The sequence below is a fragment of the Lepidochelys kempii genome, chromosome 15 (assembly GCF_965140265.1).
Source record: "Lepidochelys kempii isolate rLepKem1 chromosome 15, rLepKem1.hap2, whole genome shotgun sequence".
Classification (NCBI taxonomy): domain Eukaryota; kingdom Metazoa; phylum Chordata; order Testudines; family Cheloniidae; genus Lepidochelys; species Lepidochelys kempii.
In genome coordinates, this window is record NC_133270.1 from 25,503,244 (window position 1) to 25,521,262 (window position 18,019).

At 43.6% G+C, this 18,019-nt stretch overlaps 2 protein-coding genes across 14 annotated transcripts in view; both read right to left on the reverse strand.

The window, feature by feature from the left end:
• The window catches only part of ARL6IP4 (ARF like GTPase 6 interacting protein 4), a 34,774-nt gene extending 31,919 nt beyond the window's left edge, over positions 1 to 2,855 (reverse strand). For all 10 annotated transcript variants that reach the window (XR_012155076.1, XR_012155079.1, XR_012155074.1 and 7 more), the window contains exon 1: positions 2,773 to 2,855. The gene's annotated coding sequence lies outside the window, so the exon portion shown is untranslated. The remainder of the gene's footprint in view (positions 1 to 2,772) is intronic.
• A 745-nt stretch (positions 2,856 to 3,600) lies between these two features.
• Positions 3,601 to 16,723, reverse strand: OGFOD2 (2-oxoglutarate and iron dependent oxygenase domain containing 2). Of its 4 annotated transcripts, XM_073313015.1 has the most exons (8): positions 16,466 to 16,723; positions 14,516 to 14,572; positions 12,754 to 12,864; positions 11,420 to 11,519; positions 10,219 to 10,343; positions 8,252 to 8,509; positions 7,019 to 7,300; positions 3,601 to 6,143 (listed from the first exon to the last, which is right to left on the reverse strand). In XM_073313015.1, exons 1-7 carry the CDS (start codon positions 16,625 to 16,627, stop codon positions 7,025 to 7,027), a joined length of 1,089 nt encoding a protein of 362 aa, XP_073169116.1. In that variant the 5' UTR covers positions 16,628 to 16,723; the 3' UTR covers positions 3,601 to 6,143; positions 7,019 to 7,024. The 4 variants fall into 4 exon arrangements, with proteins under 4 accessions (XP_073169116.1, XP_073169115.1, XP_073169117.1 ...); XM_073313014.1 differs by lacking the exon at positions 3,601 to 6,143 and having other exon boundaries at positions 6,589 to 7,300; XM_073313016.1 differs by lacking the exons at positions 3,601 to 6,143; positions 16,466 to 16,723 and adding an exon at positions 16,124 to 16,413 and having other exon boundaries at positions 6,589 to 7,300.
• Positions 16,724 to 18,019: the final 1,296 nt, after the last annotated feature.

Below are 18,019 nucleotides of genomic sequence, written 5' to 3' on the forward strand. Positions count from 1 at the left end.
TGTGAAACTTTGACAACTGCATAGAGGGTTACTCTGTTACATAGCAGTGGCCAGGCTGGGTTCACTGAGACCTTCCCAGTAGTCCACAAAATAAAGCACGAAGGTGTGAGGAACAGGGAGAGCTGAAGGGAATGGCTCCATGAGAGGATCTTTCAAATGCTGTTTTTCTTTGCACTACAAAACATTTAGGCAACTCTTCTGTGCCTCCCAACCAGCCTTCTTTGATTAGATTTGGCATGAGCCTTCCACCACACTCTCTTCCCCCTTTCTTTTAAATGTCAGCAGTAGCTACTGTTACACACAGTTTCACAGCTGTGACGATTCAGCAGAGGGTGGTGATAAACACACTTTAGTACTGTATATTCTCTGATCATTTTTCATCCTTCTCAGGATTTAAGAGCTAAGGGTTCTACTTTCTAATCAGTGCCTCTGTATTGCCCCATTACTGTTAGCAGGAGTGTCACATGCTCTTTATGGCCCCATGGACCCAGACATTGTATGATGAACACTGCCACAGCTGTCAGCAGCATTAAAAATTCCATTCAGAACTGAACAAAGAAGAATCAATTACCGGTTTATTTAAAATACTGACAGCAGCCGCTAGCTAAGGGAAAATAATGAATTTTTAATATTTCAATTTACTTTTATAAAAGAGATTACATGCTAAACTGGCACCTTTTTCAATCAGTCCAAAACACTGGCAGTGGAATATAAGGGCAAACCCATCTATGATAAGAGACAAGCTCTCATTCGTTTAAAAAGAAAAACAAAAGCCTAGCATCAACAGCATAATTGTAGCTGGGAAAAGCTCTCGCATATCAGATATTTCGTGGCTAATATATTAATCCTGTCTCTACCACACAAGTTCAAAACAAGATAATCCAAGATACATACAAGTGAATCTCAAGTTCAAATTGATTTACAAATGAAAGCCTCAATAAAAAGCAACAAAAGATTTGCTTTAAGGACACATAGTAGTAAAGCTGCAAAGAATCAGATCCATCAATACACACACCAAATATATGCGTCCATATGTATACAAAAATACAGAAATCTCTTTCACTAGGTCCTTGAAGACACAGATAGCCGTAGAAGCACTATTCTGATCTCAGATACGCAACATACACAATCCTGTACAATTAGCTAGTGTGGACAAAAGTGCAGTAGCTGTTTTTTCAAGAATTCCAGTGATAAAGTCCACAGATTCATGGCTCAGGCCAGACTGTATATGGTTATTTCCCTGAGGTGCATTTTCTCTGTATTGCCTGTGTGAATGTAAATGAAAGCTGACATTAAACAATGCCTTTTCTTTCCAAACAGGCATTTGATTTTGCCCTTAGATAAATGGGGGAAAATAAAGAGCCAAGTTTTTCAGGGCCTGCTAGAGAAGCTGGATGTGTGTTTGTTTTGGAATCTGAATCAGGCTAATGACGTTTACAATAAGGACTGACAATGTTTTCCCACCTGCAGAGAGGTCTCAGCAGTCTCAAAAGCCAGAGTGGAATCGTTTAGACACATCATGCTAGAGAACAAGTCACTAGATCTTAGACCAGTGATACTTAGACCGCAGTGGTTCAGGAGCCAAATTACTGATCAACATTACCCAAGAGCACCACAGTAGTATGAGTTCCTTGTTTCATTTACACTCTCTCTCTCATACACACACACACAAAATTCTCACAGCAAAATGACTGACCAAGTATTATTAACCAGTTATTGTTATTATTATTAACCAGCTGATAAAATAACACAGTAAAAGCATCCTGATTGGTTAATAACTTAGACTGGTTAATAATTAAATCACAGTGTTTTAATATGTGCTGCAAAGAGCTGCAGGAGACACACTGAAAAGCAACTTGTGGCTCCCGAGCCTCTGTCTGAGTATCACTGTCCTAGACACTAGTCCAAAATAGCAAGTTGTAATGGTGCATGGGCAGACACAACTTTACAATGGTGAAAATGTTTCGTGCCCTCTTTTAGTGTTTGTTCAACACACTAACCACACCCATAGACCTCAGCCTAAAATAATGGAATCAGATTTATTTCGAAGTGATTTAGGTTGAAGAAGTAGATTAGTCCAAACTATTCAGTATCTTAAAACAGCTGCATATACACATCACTTTTTTCTCTCTCCCTTCCTATATCTCCACCCACTCGCCCACTCCTTTCACATATCAGTTGAGATCATCTCTCTTCCCCCCGTACACATTTCCTAATTTCTCTCTCTCTTTCAGCTCTTTTACATTTAACGCGGCAAAGCTGGCAATACAGCTTGTGTGCAAGACAGAGTGAAGAACAGAAGCCCACTCCTGCACCCTTTAGTGGGGAGAAATCTTTACTCCCAGCGTAGTTCCACTGATGTCAAGGGGACTATCTCTGCAAGGTCTGCAGGATCATACAGCTCAGCAGTCCTACATTCACACCCCCCCCCCTATACTTTTCATCAGTAGCTCTCAGTGCTTTACAAGGCAGAGCAAGTGCTTTTATGCCCATTTCACAGACGGGGTGCCTAAACCCTGCCCCACCCACCCACCCACACTCTGACACAGTGGGTAATGGCCCTTTAAGACACACAGCAGGTGGCTGGCTCTTTAAGACTCTCCCCCTTCTCCTCCACTCCTGCTAGATACAGTCCGTCCCCGGACAGCACCGCGCATGCGCCCCGATATCGGCCGCTGACGGCTTTGCGGACCCAATCTCGCCCCTTATTCCTCCCGCGAGTGTCCGTCCCCCTCCCGCCCAGAGACAGGCCGCCGCAGGTAAGGGACTCACCCTCGGGGGTGGGAGGCGCGAACAAGCCGCCTGCCCCGCGCGCGCTGGAGGGGGAGGCCCAGCCCCGGCGTCTGTCGCTGAACGACCCCGGGAACGGGTCACTTCGGTTGGTTTCCGTTCGTTGCCTCGCCCACTTCCGGTATTTTGTGCGTGGTTTTGTGGGTCCGGTGGGAAAGCACAGACCCCGCGCATATTGGTTCCTACCCCAGCTGTATCTGCGCTGGGGAAGCAGGGCTCAGCCCGAAGGAGGCGTTTACCGGCTGCTGTGCCCCACTGAGCCCGGCTGGGGTCAGCCCGCAGTGGGAAGGGCCTCTTCCCATGACAGGGTGTAGAGTCTCCCTCTCGGGGTGATAGGGGAGCCCACATGTTGGTGAGAGACGGGCTGGCTGTGCCCTGCGGACCAGGGCGCTGCAGCAGGGAGGAGACGGGGCTGGGGGCTCATGCTGCCTGTGCTTTGTGGCGATGAGACCAGGTGGGTGAGGGAATATCTTTTGTTGGTGAGAGAGAGAAGCTTTCCAGCTACACAGAGCTTTTCTTCGCATCATGCCGCTCAGATCGCGGGCTTCTCTTCCCCAGCTTTGGCTACGCATTTCAGGGAAAGACAAAATAACAAATCTGAAAGTAGGGAAGCTGACACAGCAGGACCCGCTAGAAACTATCATAAAAATAAAGGCGGCTCAGGTGGTTGTGACACGTAGACCATATGAAAGATTGGAAAGGTGCTAACCCAGCATTGAATTGGGTACCTGAGGTAGGAAAGAGAACGCAAGGAAGAACTGGCAGAAGACAATGACAGAGGATATTGAATACGCTGGCATAATGGCGGGAGGGGGGAAGTACACAAGCACCTCAGAGTTAGGAACACCTCAGGAATGTAACTGATCAAAATGTTATGGTTGTTCTTTCAAAAGTTTACAACTGAACATTGACTTAATACAGCTTTGAAACTTCTCTATGAATATAAATCTCCCCCCTGTATTTTCCACTGAATGCATCCGATGAAGTGAGCTGTAGCTCACGAAAGCTTATGCTCAAATAAATTTGTTAGTCTCTAAGGTGCCACAAGTCCTCCTTTTCTTTTTGCGAGTACTTTTTTGGTCTCTGCTGCTGTTTGACTGCATACTTCCAGTCCAAATGAGGTGTGTGGCTGACTGGTCAGTTCATAACTCTGGTGTTCATAACGCTATGGTTCCACGGTACACAACTAGCGAGTGATCATAATCAATGGAGGAACCAGACTGCCTGATGGGTCAGTGGCACTAGAGGAACTAAGATAAGGTAGTGTCTAAGGAGTGGGAGTGGAGCCCTGTTGTGCTACGCACTGTTCAGAGTAGTAGACAGACCCTGACCCTTTGAAGAGTTTACACTCTGAATAATGAGACATTTACAGTCTCCCTCATGGTTCTTGGCGAGTTATTTTTTCCCTCGTGTCCCCCAAATTCTGTGTTCCATCCAGAGACAGAGTGAACTTGTAAGAAACGGATGCAGCAAAAATACAAAAAATTCTCAACAAGCAGCCGTGTGCTGATCTTATATTTTTCCTAGTACTCCAAACTATTTCCAATGTCATCATCTTCCTGGTGAACAATTCCAGCCTCAGCCTTGTGCAGCTTCTTTGGCAGCTTGACTGTTTTTGTTTTGGGCCCAAAACCCTTCTGGGCTTTTCCAGACACTGGAAGTTACACTGGTTATGGATGGCTGCAATTTGTGTTAGAACACTCTGCTGAAGCAGAAATTAATGACACTGCCATTTTCCCTCTTCCACTTTCTGTAGGTGAATAGCAGTTTATGATCCCCATTTGCTTAATGGTTCTGATTTGTTAGAATTAGGGTGTATTTGTCATATGGACAATGCATGTATTTGCCCTGGTCTGCATTGCTTTCCTCCTTAACTTTGAGGAGCAGAGTTTAGTATGTCAGGCATCTGATAACCAAGGCATTCCTATCTGCTGGGTTAGGCAAGTTCATCTTGTTAGCCTGTTGCAGGCAAAAGTCTCACTGAAGAAGAGGCATTGGAGCAAAAGCCAAAGAAAATTTTCCTTCTCCTCTATCGCTGTCTTGAAGGGGTTGGTTTTCCCTGTGCAATTCAGAATGATCTCTGGAATTGAAGTGACGTTCAGGTGGGTTGCTGGTCAAGGTCAGTAAGAGGAGTATCCATTGATGACTCCCAGGTAGAGATCCCTTGCTCTATTGTTACGGCTGTCCTTGACATACACAGCCTACTGCTTTCTCTCTTAGAGGGTCCTCCTGTATTCTGCTTTCTGCTGTTCTACCTCAAAGACTTAACCAGCTAAAAGCTCATCAGAGATCTGATTTATTTTCCTCCTCCAGAGAACATGCAAGTGCCTCACACGAATTAATGAATTTAGCTTTGAATACATGTTAGATAAGAACAGTATCATCGTAATTTTACACATGGGGAAACTGAGGCACAGAGTTGCCATACCCACGATGACTCAGTGAGTGAGTGCCAGAGACTCCCACGCTCCTGCTTTAATGCCTAGATGACAGAGGAGAGAGATTATTCTTGTCTATCCCGGAGCCTTTTCTTTACAGTCAGTCATTTACAATCTGAATTCACTATAATAGTATTCAGACAGCAGCAGCCATATTGACAGGCACATTTTTCTTTCATTAATTTAATTTTCTTGGTATAATTTAAATGCAAATATGAAACAAACATTTCCTGATGAAGAAATTCAGATTCCGTGATTGATTTTGTTGTTATGGAAAACAGCAGAAGCAAAATCCTTTGGTGCTGATTCTGGGGTTTTGTGCACAAGTGTAATGGCCATTTCACTTTCAAAATGCAATTTGAAGGCGTTTTTCAAATGCAAACTAATCAGCAGCATACGCTAATGAGATGTCAAGCCCAAAGCACTTCGGGATCTATTGGGAATGCTTAAAATTAACACTCTTCATAAACTACAGTGGTTATATTCAGAGTCTGCCTTTCATCATATTGTTAATTATGCAAATGAGAAAGCTCATACCAAGTAATTACCAGAGTTAAAATGAATGATCTGAAGAAGCCTCCAGTAAAGTCAGTGGTATGGGTAGCTAATAGACATCTAGTTTTCTGGGGAGTCATATGAGGCAACAAAATCAAAAGGATATTTTGGCTTCTTGAATATCAGTTTTCTAGATTTTTAGAGTCTGTGACTTGAAGTTTTGAATTAATGTCATGGACTAACAGGCACTGAGACAGATAATGTGTGTGACTATCTAATCTCACTCTCTCATCATAGCGGGATCTTCGTGCCAAATTAAAGAATTCAAAAGATTGCATTGGTCATGTAAGACTAGAATGTCCACTCTTCCCTTGAAGATAGTTTATTCTGTCTGCCCATCTTGGAAGGATATTCTCATACCTAATGGAAGGTGATTACAAATGTTTAGACTACTTCTGCATGCTCTTTCCTTACACCCGAGAGACGTGTTGTCATAAATTGCAAACAGCCCCCCAAATCTTTGGCTCTACAGCGGATTTCTGCTTGTGTATGTGGAATCCACAATATCTTTAAAAAGTGATTTTTAGCGCTCTCAGTCTGGGGTTATAATGTAAGACAATAAGTGACTCACTACACTCACTTGTAGAGTAACAGGGTTTATGCTGGTCTTGTAAGATGCAGCCATTGGAAGCAACTTGATCACAAAGTTGCTTGTTTTAGCCCCTAGGGGACAACTCTGTCACATTCTGAGTGGGTCTTGCCTTCCATCCACTGGGAAGCAGCAGGCTCTTACCCTAGTGAAGTTTGATACTGCATCCAGAAGAGGGCAGTGGTAATTGTGAATGGATGCTGACTGACATAAAAGAATTATACAATAATATGCTATCTTTATACATCAACCAGTAACAGTGGCTGTCAGAACAGCTCTCTTTGTATAAGACGTAAGCAGTCTTTCTGTTTTCTATACGTGTGATTGTACTCAGATGACCTCTGCAGTTCATGGTATAGATCAATACCTTAAGCCTTTTTACATTTTCAAAATATGCTTATAAAAAATTCTCAGAGTGCAGGCATTGTCTACCCCAGACACCAACTTCTCCAGTAGACCCCAGATGGCAGCTGCTGCTCAAAAAGCTGTTTTCCCTTGCCCCAAGAGAACAGTTTTTGAGTTGCCTTCTAAGAAGCTATTTGTTGACCTGACATGTTTCTGTCAAAGGGATACTGTGCTTATTTCTGCTGGCTTGGGGCTTGGAGCTCAGTTTTAGTCAGCTCAGAATGGAGAATTCACTCCTTACCATCTCCTATATTAACGAGCATAAATCCACAGTCTTCGGCATGTCACCTTCAGAACTTCTTGTGAACCCATCTCCAAACCCCTCAGCATCCACTAATTCAGGTTTCTTGTTGCACATGGGGCAAAGCTGGTTGCGGACAGCAGACGATCTCATCCATATAATGAGGTTCCAGCGCTCCCCGGAAGTGACAGGCAGTGCCCCATGAATCTGCCCTCCTCGGTGTAGCAAGCCTTGGGATATCACATGTTCAATCTCCACATACGTTGGCACTGGGCTTGGGGCCTTGAAAATAGATAATAAAGCAGACACTAGGTTACATGAACTATCTCTTGCTGCTGACTTTCTAAAGAGTTGTTATAACTTGCTTTTAGTGCCTTTCACCACAGACTGTTTTACTAACCAATGATATCTAGGGATCACTTCACATACAATTGAAATGCAGCCACCTCTGGGATGAGATGTTACAGCTGTTAAACTGTTCGGACAGTTAAGGACAGATCGTAAAACAGCTCAAACTACATAGAGGCACACAGAGAGGCAGACTGTAACAGTCCAATAGCAATTTGGCCAGGACATGGGAGTTATTAACCCTCTCTTGCTAAAAGAGAAATTCTAATAACTGCAAATGATCAGGGCTTTAGTTTTCTCAAGTGAAAGACTGAAACAGCTTGAGTCTTTAAAGCATTTTGTCCACTCCTCCAAAATGAGCCCTTCTGATCATTATTTTAATTGTAGAAGGAGGTAGAGCATTTTACTCCCTCCTCTGATGTACGAATTATCTGTGTGGTCTATTTGAATAGACTCCTGTTAACTTCAATATTTATGATTAATTTACAGCAGTAAAAATTTTACTATAACCTCCTCTTACATAGAAAACTGGTGAACAAGATAGTCCTGATTTGGTCAGAAGCAGACAATTAATTTTAGTCAATCAACTTTTTATATGATCTTCTTTTTTAAAGTACAGCTCCCTACAAGCACCAATCCTCCTCCACAGCTTATTCTAGTTAGGTTCATAACATCAAATAAACCAATCAATGAAAATGGCCAGGTTTGATCTGTGAGCGTTAACCCTATATTTTAAGCATAAGGCTACTTGATGGTGTCTCCTTTAACTCAGTTATTCAAAAAGTTCCTGAAACAAAGTTAATGGCCTGATCCTGCACCTCCAAAGTCAACGTGAATTTTGTGGGGAGCAGGATCAGGCCTAAGTTAGAGAGAGATTCTCAGTACCTGTCTGAGGTCTCCAAAATACAAGTTGCCCTCGGTATATTCTTTTCCTAGGGATACATTTAATGTGACTTCTGCATTGTCATAGTGAGAGCTCAAATCCAGATCTTCATGTAGCGAGTACTTGACAACGAATGCTTTGTGGCTGTCCAGGGAGCCTCCCCCACAGTCAGGGTAAAGCAGAGATGTTATGGGCTGCAGGTATTTTTCACGCAGAGGTGTAATGAAAGCTTCATACAATCCAAGCTCATTTAACAGAACCTGCACCAAAGAGAGAGTACATGGAACACACCGATCAGCAAATAGCAACATGGTGACTTCTGGTATTTTGTCAGATATGCTACTGAGCCTCCTGGTAGCAGTCTTCCCTTCCAACCTTGCTGCTTACGTGGATAAAGAACTAGCGAGCAAAGACACAGGCTATAACTGGGGCAATGAGTTCAGAATGAAAAGTGATGTCCTGCAGAATGCCAGTAGGATCAAAACCAGCATGACTAGTGCCATATACAAAGCCAATTTTTACTGGTATGTTGTGCTATCCCTGCTGTTTACATAGAGGAGTCCTGTCTTGTGTGGCTAAAGAGAACTCCAGTCTCAGGCTGTTAATCCAACCCCTTTCACCAGCACTAAGTTAACATATAAAATGCTACATTCCTGAAGTATCAAGTCCCAGTTGTATGCATATATACAGTCAAAGCAAGGACACGGAGACCACACTTGGAATGGTGTGGTCAGTGTACAGTCACTCTGTTTTGAGGCGACTTTCTAAAGGAGGGAGTCAGTGGATCCCAGAGCAACGGCAGTAGACGCCAGAAACTTGCTGCAGCAGTGCAGAAAGGCAAGAGAAACTGGGACTTGTAGTCCTTGGAGAGGAAGAGGCTAAGAGCAGACGGCCTCACGGATGGCTGAGGGAAATGAACTTCATTGTGGAAGAGCTAGAGATCAGGACTATTGAAGTTTGTGTGCAGAGCCACAAACTCTGCCTGACCTGTGTATTTCCACAGTTTCTTTTACAACCTTTCCTTGTCCATTTGGACACTGCAGTTTATAGTTCATATTGAATAGATTTCTTCTCTTTTCAGAGAATACAGTTACAATGCACAAGTGACTACAATAAAGACACTGGCTTATGTTCTCTGTAATAAAGCAGGACCTCCAGTCTGAACAATAAACCTACTAACCCACTCTTTGCATGGTATGTCCCAATTTATACAGCAGAAGTCTCTTAAGTGGGACACTCGGGTGGATGGCTAATCTCCCACATCAGATGAAGACACTTATTAAAAATAGACTTGAACTGAATACAGTATTGCATTAAATATTATGCATGGTATTTCATCTTTCTTTTTAAAAACTTTATTTGGCAGCTTTTGTACTCAGAGCAGAATTACATCTACCATATCAACACCCAGTTAAACACCAGTTAACCCCTTGGCACTATCCAAGTGTGTCCCCACTTATATTAATGCTGCCCCAACTGAGTAGCAATCATTGCCATTCACTATCACTAGAATAAATAGATCCGCGGAATATGGCCCAGTAAAGCAGCCATCTCAGTTAACTAGTGTACATTGTGCTACTTTTCTGAGTGTTTGTTTAAAAGCGGGGTGCTAACATTTTACCATCAAACTTTTTCAGTAATTGTTTTATTTTTATATATAATATAAAATTTTAAATACAAAATTCCACTAAAGCAGATTTCACCTCACATCTCCTTCCTGGCAGCCTCCTCCCGCTCCCACATGTACTAAGTTAGAAGTATAAATAAAATTAACTTCCTCACCCCTCTGCCTTTTAATTTATGAGTGTCTCTGCATTTGGGGTTGCACATCAGTGTGTGTAATGGATTCCCCCAGATCTTGGAGGGGAATGGACCTTGAAGCATGCAGATAGGTTGGTCTGATATGTGTCACTCAGCCTAAAGGCTGTAATAGCACATGAGAGGTTAACCCTACAAAGTTGAGTCCTACCCCATAGTTATTCATAGTGTTTGGCCGGCCCTTGGGCATCTCAGATTGCTCGAAGTTCTCCAGCTCTTCAATGAAGACTCGGCAGAATTCCTCACTGAACACTGGAAGTCGATATATCCTCTTATCTGACCAAGAAAAAGGAGGTGTCTCTTATTAGGTAAAATAGCAGTAAGGACTACCCTTAACAAGAACGTTATTTGCTAGAAAACAGTACTCGACAGCAATACAGTAGAGAACACAGCCTCCATATGCCTCACTGCATATTTTACTGTTTGTTAAAGAGTTACTGCTACAAGGCGGATGGACTCTAGGGCACGGTACTTATTGGTCAGACTGGAAACTGAAAGCCTCCCAGGCCAATAGCTAAAAGCATTTGAATGATGAGGTGAACAGGTGGTGATGGAGAATTACTTGAGGCATGGCATTTTGTGGGAGGTGGGACATCATCTCTCTAAGACTCTCCATGCCAATCAATTAGCCCTTTCTGTTAGGAATACAATACAACAACATTACACTTCCAGCACAGGGCCTTAGAGATCTGCATACAAAGTGGATGAGTATTACAAATGAGGGAGCTGGGACACCGACAGCTTGAAAAAGTCACTTGTGCCTGAAAATTATTCCTCTTATAGGCAACACCCACAATGGGTGTGAAAGCAAAACCCCCTCTATTTTCCATTTTACTTTTTATACTTTCATTGCTTCCCCTATATATTCGGTCTGTCAGCTTCTCCCATACTGAACAGGCCCCATGAACATCAACAAGCAAGCAGAAAAACCCTGAACTTCTAAAAAAATATTCAAGACCTAATTTAAAGAGGGATCTACAAAATGGTAACTTTGGGAAATAGCCCATTTAAAATAATCCACGTGTACAGCGTCCCTTGAACAGACTTGCCCATGGTCAAACATTGAGTCAGTGGTACAGCCAACGTAGATCCCAGTGGTGAAATCCTGGCCAATGGGAGTTGTGCCATTGACTTTAAAGGGGCCAAGATTTCCCCCATCTCTAACAACTAGACTACGCTGCTTCTTTCAAGAACTTTGATCATACAGAAGAAAACATTCTAACAGTGGTCAGTCATTTTTCAAAATTACAATATTAGAGAACTGGTTTAGAACAAATAATTCACCGCTGAAACCACTTGTGTGTATCAGAGTGTGGCTCTACCCACATTGCTGATAGGTCCTTTCACTTTACCTGATATAGAATCAATGTGGCGCACGAGGCCTTGGAGATCAGCATCTTGTGACGTGCAGTACTTAACTGTCTCTAAAAACTCCGGAGCCAGAAATGAATCCTTGGTGTTAGATGGGGAGAAAGACACAGAAAAAAATAAAATAAACACACCATGACTTCATCTCTGACCTTCAAACAGCCACGCCACTGGCAGCAGCTGAAATGGAAGTGGAATCTAGGGGCCACAGCTAGCTTGGATATAAACATACATAAAATATTTAAATCGTGAAGAAATGCACAAAGCTGTAATCTGCACTTGTTTTTTTCTTGGTAGATTTATGTAAATTACTTCTTGCTGGGGTTCAATTGTAATTATAAGCTATAGCTGGTCAGATTAATCTTTGCATGGGTCACACTATGGGCACACATAACCTAGCTGACAGCAGTTCTCAAACTGTGGGTTGGGACCCCAAAGTGGGTCGCAACCCTGTTTTAATGGGGTCGCGTGGGCTGGCTTAGACTTCCTGAGGCCCGGAGCCAAAGCAGGAGCCCCACTGTCCAGGGCCGAAGCCCGAGTTGCTTCAGCCTGAATGACAGGGCTCAGGTTACAGGCCCCCTGCCAGGGGGCTGAAGCCCTTGGGCTTTGGCCCCCCCACCCCCATAGGGCAGTGCAGCTCGGGCTTTGCCCCCCCCCCAACCTGGGGTGGTGGGGCTTAGTGGGGCTCAGGCTTCAGTCCCCCTCCTGGGGTCATGTAATAATTTTGGTTGTCAGAAGGAGGTTGTAGTGGAATTAAGTTTGAGAACCCCTGGCAGATCAGTGTGCAAACAGTCATGCCCCATAGATTTTTTGTTTTAATTTTTTTTTTTACCACCTTGCTTTGGGCCAGGATCTCAACACCGGACAATAATCGGGCTGTGCTATGAATATTACACAATGAAGAGCGTGATGCAGAGTGTAGCACTTGTTATTAGATTAATCTTTCTATTGGCTGCTCCTTAAACTCTGTACTGCCCAACAGTCTTCGTGATAACACTTTACACCTAATATTACCAACAGCAGTCTGAGCTGGTTCTGAGTCTATTCTCATCTATGGGAATGTAACTACTGACTTTAGTTATGTTACCCCAGAATAAACCGAGAGTAAGAAGAGAATCACATCCAGAGGGTGTTCTGTCTACTTCAATAGAAATTTATGAGGATGTCCAAGTTGTGGAAGTCAGTCCACTTTTAAATGAATACAGTCCTGAGACTATACAGGATTCTGAAGGGCACAAAAGAGGCTTTCCTATTTCAAACTAGATTTCCATGTGGTTACGACGACACCATTACAGATTCAAAACAGCATGTATTTTACCTGTAGAACGTATACTTCTGGATGCTTTGGTTTGTAACATTGTGAAATTATGGCTTTTCTTGCCATGGACTGATGATCTAATTGCTGTCTTCTTCGCACTTCTTTCTGAATCTAGGAATAAGAGACACGATCTCGTTAAGAGATCAAATGCTGGCAGTAATAATAATAAAAAAGTTTCATTCATTGATTCAAAACGGTAATTTTTGCTAAATGCATTATCTGCTCATGTGCACCTTCCGGAGTTCTGAATGTATTTCTGTGCCTTCAATGGGTCATTAAAAGGGCAAGGAGAGGTCTGAGTCAGACTCCCATTAAGACAGAAGGGTGGGTTTAAAAAACAAAACAACACCTAAAGGAATTCCATTGAAGTTAACTGAGACTGCAAACTTTCAGCACCTTGAAAAAGCAGGCTCCTTATTAGGTGCCTACATGTGGTTTCAGTTGCCTAACTTTAGATAGGCCAGAATGTTCACTCTTGAGTAAGCTCATTACCAAGCGCTGTTGTCACTTAAGGAGGAAGCAACCCGTAGTAGCATTAAACTCAGGCAGCTCTTCCAATTTCATAAACCTCCTGGGAGACTAATTTTGAGCTACCCTTGTGAAAGTGGGAGGCAGAAGAATTATCTGGAGGGTTCGGACACCATGTCTAAGCTCCTCCATTCTCCTGGGCCTATAAAGCCAGGCACTTACCATAGAGAGGGGTAACTTACTTTCAAAAATCTCCCTTTATTTGGGCCTATTTGGCAACCAGAGATGGAATACTCCCTTGAGATGGAATACTCCCTTGAAAGTACCCTGTAGAGAGAGATCCTGCTCTTAACAATATCTTCTAGTGGCAGAAACTGGGTACTGCAGACCCCATGTATTTCGGGTTAATATTAATATAGACATTGATTTTCTTTTCAGTCTTGACTTGAACTGGATATTGATGCTAAAGGACTCTTGGTTTCCATATGGCCAAAGAAGGCTGTGGGGGTTATATTGATTTTAAGTTGTTTAGGAATCCTTTCCGATTAAATGATGCAATTAATATTAATCTATTTTGCTGAATACCTCACCCTAGAAGTGGCTGCATTTCAGTGGTATGTGAGTGATCCCTGTACACAGTGTGTACAGTGCTGCAGGATCCTTTGGGATGAAATGGTATGATCTAAATGCACTACACTAACTTCTGAAACATATTTTACGAAAAAGGAGAATGGGGGAAAATTAGAAAAGAGATGGGGCAGACTGGTTAAACCAACAGGAAGGAGAGCAAGGGGCCCATTGTCATGGAATAAATGTCAGTGTTAACTTCAGGACTTTGTCAACAAATGAGCTCATCAGGATATCCAACCTGGTACTCAGGCACCAGTAGGGAGTTTTCAACTTCTATATCAATCCAGCACATCATTTATGTCCAAGTGTAAGAGAGTGTTGGGGGCCAGGAGGGAAACCAGGACTGAGTGTTTCAATCCTATATGTAACATTGCCTCCCTCTGGCTTTCAGCAAATCGCTTGACCTTTCTGCTTCACTGTTCATACAAACTATATCCCCAAATGCTGTAGCGTTAACCCTATATATAAAAGTTCCTGTAAATAAAAATTTGTTCTGAAGAAAGCCTTCTAGATTAGATCTCTACTCCCACTTAAACAGGCAGATTCCGCAACTTGTGGTCGGAAAATTGTAATTAATCGAGATAAGCAATACATATGAAAACAGGTGGTCCATGTGGAGTTGTCTGGACCTTTACAAATGACTTATTGGTGAAATTGTGTATACCTCTTCCAGAACTGCATTAAAGTCTTCATCACTCCTACAGCCATGATCACCTAACACCTGTAATATAGAGAGATTAACTGTTGATAAGTATCACTGATTTTTATGGTGCTCATCAACCTGGCATGGGCAGTGTTGTCAACTCTTGCAATTTTCAAATGAGTCTCCTGATATTTGGTGTCTTTCATCAAGTCCCAGCTCCTGGAATTCTGAGAGACTCTTAGCTTTAATTTAAAAAAAAAATGTTTCTAGCTCTAATCTAATTATGTCATGTAAATCTATTTAGATTTAACAGTAGGCAGAGCAATTGACACAGCAGTCTAGCTCCTTAAGAAAGGGTCTGGGGCTCTGACACTGCAACCCAAAGTTTGCTTTAGGAGCAGAATTAAAACACAAAACAGACTATGAGCAAGGTGTTTGGGTTTTCTCCCCGGATTCTTTATTCTGGGCTGCTTTTTCCTTGATCCCGATATACCCATTCCACAACCAGCCCGTTGGGGTGTAGGCCATACCCACTAATTCCTTTATCCCCAATTCTTTTGCATAGTAGCACTACCTGTTGCCAGAGGAATCAGGAGGTCTCCTAGATTCTCAGGCCAGAAGATAAACTAGCTGTCTACTCACCTAATCCATGCCTCCCTATCTACACAGCTAATTTTAGCAGTATAGCGTCCTGCTGCTGGAGTTCTTCTCCCACAGCAGGGAAAGGCTCCAGCACATCCTCCGCAATGTTGTGCTAGAAGGTTGTCAATTACCTGCCAGCTTTTTGACATAGCTAGATGAACTACAATTTGAGTCCCACCTCATCTGTACTGAGACTTGACAATTTGGGAGGAAATCCCAGACACTGGCAAGATGGTCTTTTAACATGTTCCTAAAAGAAAACTCATTAAAGGACATCTACTATGTTTGTTTTACAGTTTGAATTATGCAATTCTGCTTTTAATGGTACTATAGAGATGGGTAGACCTGAAAATTGACCCACATTACCCCAGTGGTCAGTATCCCAGTTGAAGGTCTTGCTTTAGTGACTCTTTGATCATTTTTTTCCCTTCTAATATGATCCTAGCTTTATAGGAAACTTGTATATCGAACATGGAGTTCATAGATCACCTATAATATGTTAAGGCAATACTTTGCATAGGGCATAAGAGATGGCTGCCTCCCTAGGGAAAAGTACAATATTTCTATAGTAAAGGCGCTGAACGCTACAGCTTGCTTTAGCACATACCCCAAGTGCAGGTTTGTGTTTTCCAGTAACAGCATTTGCAACACAACTTTAATGGAAAGACTCCAGAAGGTGACTAGACTTGTGCGCGTATTTTCTTTTAGCATGCAACTGTTCTGAATATACATTTTAAAGAGAAGCAGTGTTGGCTAGGGAACCATGAGTTAGGAGATCTGGTTTCTACTTCCAGCTCTGCCACAAATTTGTGACCTTCCTTAAACTCCTTAATATGGACCTCAGTTTTCCTATCTATAAAATAGGGCTAAGACATTCCCAATTTTGCAGACTGGCTTAAAATCCTCTATGGCAGTGCAATATTAATGGATGTTGCATTTCCACTTATCCACTTCTTGATGGAGACTGTTGTGTTAAATAGCTACTACCTCCTTCTCCAGAGGTGGATGCATGTCAGAGGCAGCCCAGAGGCCCATGTACAGTTTGTGAATCATTTTGGAATCCTGTGGGATGAAATGGTGCAATAAGTGTTTATTCAAACCCTATTTTGCCTGCAGCTGTAGGGAAGATCCAGCCCCAAATGTAGCTGAATTGGGGGGGATGAGGGCGGGTGACCACCCAATACAGCACCTGGGATCCACCAGTACAATGTGAACACCAGGTATTGGTGCTTGCAGGGGGTCCCCATCTGCTTTCCCCAGCCAGGGGAATCTCCCCCCGCCCCTGGCCCCCATCTCCCCCATCCCCTGTGGGTGCCGGGGGGCGGTTACCAGCCCATAGTCCCTGCGGAGCTGCGGCTCGTCCCGGTAGCTGACGTGCAGGCCGTAGCGCCGCAGGAACAGGTTGTCCGTGTGGAAGCAGGCGCAGGCCAAGAAGCCCCGGGCCGGTCTGGGGGAGTCGCCCCGAGCCGGGGCCGCGGACCCCGTGGACATGTTTCCACCCGGACTGTGGAGGGCGGAGCGGCGCCTCGGGCTGAGATAGTCACCAGGGAATGGCTGTAAGGGCAGCGGGTCCGGCAAACAAATGGCTCCGCCAAGAACCAACAGGTCCTGCTTCCGGTGGCCGCTGTGCACACAAGGGAGCGTCAACAAATTACTCGGGGAAAGGGAACGAAGAGAACACAGGGAGCTTTTTGCCTGTTTCTCAGTCTTCGGTCTCCAGACCCCTATTTACTGACTCTTCCCCTCCTGTTTCTTCTCTCCTGTCCTATTTTCCTTCTCTTCCTCCTCTCCTCTTCCACCCGCATTGGGCTCTCCTGAATCAGCCCCATGGTACATTAAGAGCCCTAGTGGAACAGTGGGATGGAAAGGGGCATTTTAGTTCTGGGTGGGCGACCCCTGTGCATGGATTGGAAAGCGTTTGGGATCTTTCTTTGGGGATGACATGGCTTGATCACCCTGTGCTGATGCTCTATTGATGATGATTGTAATGACCAATTTTTGAACTATTTTGCAAGAAGCTGAATAAATGTCAATGTTTCACTTGTTACCAGCACAGACATTCACCTTTGTGTAGGTTTTATAATGTATTTTAAAATGTGCCCATCCACGTCATCACAGAATAATGGAGGGGTGGGTGCCCCATGCCTCAGTTTCCCATCTATAAAATGGAGATAATGGTCCTGATCGCCTTTGTAAAGCACTTTGCAACCTGCTGATGAAAAGTCAATTCTGTTTACACTGATTGAGTTCATTCTCTTTGGTTGAATTTTAACTGAAGCAGTATAAAGAGCATTGCTATTAATCTATAATTTCTGTAATCCTGCGAGATATCATGATATTGGAACGGGGTGAGTGGAGAACTGTCCACCCAGCGCTCTAGGCATATGCATGCAATATACCTAACAAAACAAGTGGAATTAGTATTTAGAGCCCAGCCAACCTCCTCAGTAGGCTGTGGATGCTAGAAGAGACAACATGGTCCCACTTGCTTACGCACTTGAGCAGTGCTGATGCTCTATCCAGTCAAGGGCAATGGTGACAGATACACAGTGTAGGAGGGCATTAGTGTGTTATATATGCTGAAAGCTCCAAACCGAGACACTACCGGAGAGCCTGGAAGCTGTAATTAATCCATTTGGTGTTTTCTTCAGGAATGGCAGGTCTGACTGAGGTGGAACGCGGCACCCAGACAGAAGTCCGAGCTGTGGAAGGGATCCAGGCTGAGACCAGGGCTGAATCCTTAGAGAGGTACAAGCAGGTGTACAAATACCTGGCCAAAGGCCGATATCCCAGGCACCTCACTGCACTACAGAAGAGGAGCCTCCGCAGATACGCCACCAAGTTTGAAGTGGAAGGTAAGTTTGAGGCAGTGCCCTAACTGTA